The sequence below is a fragment of the Grammomys surdaster genome, unplaced genomic scaffold (genome assembly GCF_004785775.1).
Source record: "Grammomys surdaster isolate TR1022 unplaced genomic scaffold, NIH_TR_1.0 316, whole genome shotgun sequence".
In the NCBI taxonomy this organism is placed as follows: Eukaryota; Metazoa; Chordata; class Mammalia; order Rodentia; family Muridae; genus Grammomys; species Grammomys surdaster.
Window position 1 is genome coordinate 796,048 of NW_021604735.1, and position 5,546 is coordinate 801,593.

The 5,546-nt window shown below is 42.6% G+C and overlaps 1 protein-coding gene across 1 annotated transcript in view; it reads right to left on the reverse strand.

The window, feature by feature from the left end:
- The window catches only part of Stag3 (stromal antigen 3), a 32,932-nt gene that overhangs the window by 4,310 nt on the left and 23,076 nt on the right, over positions 1-5,546 (reverse strand). The window contains exons 26-29 of the mRNA XM_028777842.1: positions 5,439-5,540; positions 3,693-3,841; positions 3,382-3,510; positions 3,145-3,302 (exon numbers count right to left, since the gene is read on the reverse strand). Coding sequence (XP_028633675.1) covers positions 3,145-3,302; positions 3,382-3,510; positions 3,693-3,841; positions 5,439-5,540 — 538 coding nt within the window. The remainder of the gene's footprint in view (positions 1-3,144; positions 3,303-3,381; positions 3,511-3,692; positions 3,842-5,438; positions 5,541-5,546) is intronic.

Here is a 5,546-nt window from a genome sequence, read left to right on the forward strand (position 1 = left end):
AAAAAAAAAAAAAAAAAAAAGACATGACATGAAATGCACAAGTTAAAAAAATAAAAAATAGGTAAAGTGGTGAAGAGGTCAGCTTAGAGCCTTTGGAAAATTCCACCAAGACCCCCTCCCTTCCCAGAAGGGAGAAGTCCTTAGAACATGTAGGCACCCCTAATCTCTGGAAGGGGGGTGCTAAATCACATTTCTCAGGAAGACCACAGTCAGAGACCAATCATTGACCACCTGCAGATAAGGGAAGCTCAGAGTGTGTAGACACATTCCTCAGGGTCCCCCCACCCCCACATACACAGACAAGAAAAGCTCTTCGTACCTCATTCCCTAAGGACCAATCAGTTTAAAAGTCACACTGTTCTGCCAATCACATTGTGTCTAGTGGCTGTTGCTCTATTCTACCCCGAAAACTGTATAAAAACTGGCCAACCAGTTGTAGCCTCTCCTTTTGGATGCAGGATGATCCCAGCATGCTGGAAAAATATACTCCTCTTGCTTTTGCATCAGTCTCTGGCTCCACATGGTTCACTGGGTGGGGGAGGGGATTCCCGTAGCTAAGGCTTGTCAGAGTATTACAGTGGAATTCATCATAATTAAGAATACTAACAAACTAACAAACAGAATTTGAAAATATTTTTATATCTCTTTACCTAATAAGCATCTATCTAGAATGTGTAAAGAACCCAACACAACAATAAAAAGACAACTCAATTTTGAATGAACAAAAGAAAGTGAGCATGGTGGCCATGATCTGTAACCCTAATACTTAGGAAATGGAGGGAGAAAAACAGAAGTTCAAGGTCATCTTCCACTATATATAGTTCAAGTCCTGCTTGGCCTACACAAGACCTTGTCTCAAAGAAAAATAGACACAGGAGTTTAATAAGCAATTCAAAAGATCAACTTTCCATAAGAACATGAAGTAAAAAACTCAATTTTGTTATTCAGTAGGGAAATACAAACTGAAAAGAATGATATCAATTCAGTCACTAGAAGATAAACACAAGAAGCCCAGACAGTCACAAATACTGAGAGAGGAAGAAGTACTTGGGCTCCCAATTGTCTGGAAACTCCACTGCTAAGGTCAAAGTCTGTCATTACTGAAAAGCCCTGAGCTCAACACAAAATGGCACACTCCCTTTGTCAGTGGGGCTTCTTCTTCTCTACCTGGGGGATCTCAGACCCCATCTCACCTATTTGAGAAACATCATGTATCCCGCACCTAAAATTCCTGGAATGCTTCCCCATGCTAATGAGGCATCTAAGTAAGTATCTTAGCCTTCAGCCCACCCTGGATATTCTTACCCCTTCCCCAAAACTATATAACCTTTGATTAACCCTGAATAAAATGTATGCATACAAGCTGTTTCTTTAACACCATCTAAGAGAGTTGCTTCATTGAATGTAGTCTAAAAAAGCTGAATCACTGAAATCACCAGAGGAAACCTTCTTGCCCCTGGCATTCACTGCTGGACCAGGGTCTTGCTGACCTACCAGTTCTAGTTTGCTTCCTCCTTTCCCTACTGGTGTGTACTAGCGTCTGGACACTCCAAGAGAAGGGGTGGACCACAGAACTTGGCTCTGCTTCATCCTTCCCCACTTAGTATGCAGTGGTGCCTGGATACCACAAGGGAAGAAGTGGAAAACCAGAAGTGGAACACCCAATCACTGCTGGTGGGAATGTAAAATGATGTAGGCACTTTGGAGAACAGTTTGATAGGTCCTTATAAAGTTAAATGTTGAGCTTCCATATGACCTGGTCAGAAATTCCATTCCCAAATATATCTCAAAGTTATGTCCACTCAAAACCTTGTATATGAATTTTAATGACATGCACATCAGTCAAACAATGGAAACAACTTAAATGTTAATCAACTTATGAGTAAAATAGGTAATGACCATACAATGGACTATCATTCTGCTATAAAAAGAACCCAAAAAAGTAGACTAAGCAAAAGAATACCGACACACAAAACCTCATAATATATAGGCACTGCTTAGATAAAGTATTTGCCAGAGGCAAATTCAGAGAGAGGAAGGTCAGTAACAGTGCCGAGGGTTGGGAGGACAGGGAGAACCATGAGTGTAACAGGGACATAGCTTCTTTTGGAGAAGTGAAAATGTCTGAACATTAAAGACTGGTGGGATGGTGCGATGGATGGCTCAGCAGGTAAAAGGAGAGAGTCAACTCTACAGCACGGCCCTCTAGCCGCCTCACGTACAACATGGCAAGTACACGCTATACATAGTACATACACTTCAAATAATTTTAAGACTAATAAAATTAAAATGTTAAAGTCTTACATAAAGATTATGAATTTGCCAGGTGTGGTGGCATACACCTTTAGTCCCCAGCACTCAGAGGCAGAGGCAGAAGGATTTATGTGAGTTCAAGGCCAGACTAGTCTACAAAGTACGTTCCAGAACAGCCAGGCTAAACAGAGTCCCTGTCTCAAAGGAAAAAAAACAAAAAAAAAAACCAAAAAGCACACACAATTAAGTACTAAAATTTAAAAAAAAAAGAAAAAAGTAGTGGAGAAACAGTCAGCGGTTAAGAACACGTCCTGCTCTTACCGATCTCAATTCAGTTCACAGGCACCTGTGCTCACACACACACGCACACACACACATACACATGCACACACACACACGCATGTCCACAATTAAAACTTGTCAAGGAAACATAAAAGCTACTGATGTATACACTTTAAGAGGATAACATTGACTTTTGTGGTTTGCAAATTATATCTCATTAAAGCTGTAACAGTTTCAAAGTTAGCATATGAAGCAGATTAGAATATTAGTTGTGACAATGTAAAAAAGAAAATTAAAGATATTAGGTAAAAAAAAAAAGATATTAGGTAAATTTTAAGACAAGTGGTGATCTTAAAGTTATGAGAAATTCATGTATTGTTTGCTGTCCATCTTTGGCTTTATCATTAGTTTCTATACAATTTTTCTAGTGTTCTATTTTAAGCTGGCTAGGTAACTGATAAAGAAAATGGATGACAATGGGTGCCTGATGAAATATTTGACAAAGTACAGCTTTGAAGAGGATCAGAACCCATCTCCTGTTGTTAGGGCAAAGGCAACTGGGATGTGGTGCTGAACTGATGCCAACCCCAACCCTGACCCCTTCCTTACCTTCAACACACCTCTTCTTGGAGCGGGGAGGTCCCTGAGGGCTGGCCTCTGCTGTGTTCTCTACAGGGTGGAGGGAGTGGCAGTAGGTGGTAACTGGACCCCAGGGATGGCTAGGTGCCTTGGAGACACACTGCAGACACTTTTCCAGGTATGATAGTCTAAAGGGATGGGACAGAGAATGAACTGAGCCCTCTCTAGACTTCTACAAATCCACACTCTATCCAGTCACTAACTTACAGTAGCTGCTTGTCCTGATGGAAGAGGCGGGGGGAGAACTCTGAAAGAAGCTCCAGGAATGCAAGATTTGGGGGTTCACGAGAAGAACCAGCAGGAGGAAGCTCAGACAATGAGAACTTGATGCCTTCCCTTGATTGGGGAGAAGGATTTCAGTTAAGAGTCTGAAACACCCAAATGTACCAACCCTACATTCTTGCTGTCCAGGCACACTCAGCACAGCCTGCCTGCTACTTCTACACATGGTGACGCTTCCCATCAAGACCTTATTCCCTGCCCTCCATGTACCCAACCTCCAACCAGCACCTCCTTACTTGTGCAGCATGACCACAAGATCTCGGTTATGGAGCTGCTGGGGTCCAAAGCTCAAGGCAAACCTCCTGGCCAGGTCTCTCATCTCAATGAAGGCTGGAAGTTCTGTCAGGCCCTGGGGCCCCTGCTCCTGTATCAGTTCTGTGTAGAGCTGTGTGCAGGAGACAAGGCACATTTGAAAAAGGAGAAAAGGGAGCTCGAGAAAGGCTAACTCTCTCCTCTTCTCAAGATCCTGCAAGGCTTGGGTGTGGAGTGCCATCGACTATCTTTCCTACTCAGATACTGCCACATCCTGACCCCCTGAAGCAGACCACTTCAGCCCTGCCCCATTAGGGTTCTTAAAAATGTGCCCCTGGGGATCCAACCCAGGGCCTCATACATTGCAGGCAAATACTTTACCAATAAAAGCCATCCCCAGCACTCTAGCTCTACAGAGATAAATATCTCTGATCAGGCTGGTGAGATGGGCCAGTGAGTAAAGGTGCTTGCTACTAAGGCTGACTTTCTGAATTCAATCCCTAGAACCCACAAGGTTGAAGAGAACAAATTTCCACACTTTCCTCTGATCACCACACTTACACAGTGGTACATCCTTCCCTCCTACCCCAGCTACAAACACAAAATAAATAAATGTAACAAACTTTTAAATGTCATAAATGAAGGATGCTGTAAAAAAGCAGACTAGAAGAAGAAGAAAAAGGAGGAGGAGGAAGAAGAGGAGGAGGAAGAAGAGGAGGAGGAGGAGGAGGAGGAGGAGGAGGAGGAAGAGAAGTAGTAGTAGTAGAAGAATTCCCTAGAGGCTGGAGAGAGAGCTTAATGGCTAAGAGCATTTGGTGCTCTTCCAGAGGACCTGGGTTCAATTAGCACCCACATGGTGGCTCACAACCATCTAATAACTCCAGTCCCAGGGGATCTGACTCCCTCTTCTAGCTATGTACGCACACGGTGCAGGCATACATTCAGGTAAAATACCTACATACATAAAGAAATGTTTTAAATTTTCCTATCACTTTAGTATTGATATTGATAACTGATTTCTATAAGGCTTGGGGAAGGAGGAAACTGTCTGTTCAGTTATCTTAAGGTCTGTGGTGGTTTAAATAAGAATGGTCCCCATAGGCTCATATATTTGAATTCTTAGTCACCAGAAATTAGAATGATTAAGAGGTGTGGCCTTGTTGGAGGAAGTATGTCACCAAGGTGAGCTTTGAGATTTCAAAAAGCCAAGCCGAGCCCAGTGTCACTCTCCCTATTCCTGCCCTAAGGATCGGAATGTAGTTCTCAGCTGTTGTTCCAGTGACTACCTGCATGCTTCCATGTTCCTTGCCATGATAAAGATTAAAACCTCTAAAACTGAAAGCAAGGCCCCAATTTAAAATACTTCTAAGAGTTGCCTTGGTCATGGTGTTTCTTCATAGCAATAAAACAATGACTAAGACAGAGTTTATAAGGTGTAAAGAAACCTGTCACAAGAAATGAGATTCAAGAAAATTTCTGTCCTTAAAAATTTTGCAGCAGTCAAGCAGTGGTGGTATACACCTTTAATCCCAGTACATGGCAGGCAGAGGCTAGCAGATCTCTGTGAGTTTGAAGCTAGCCTTGTCTACATAGTGAGTTCTACATCAAGAGTGCACAGAAAAACCCTGTCTCAAAAAAAAACAAAACAAAAAACCTTGCATCCTTAAGTAAAGGTGGGTGGGAATCTAGGAAGAGTATCCCACAGTTATTATGCCTCCAGGCAAAAGCACCTGCTTTAGGCTCAGGAGGAGGATCCGAGAGCACTGACAGCGGTCAATTTGTCTTGCCCGAGTTAATGTTTCCTTGATAATGTCACCATAGTCTTCATAGAACTAAGA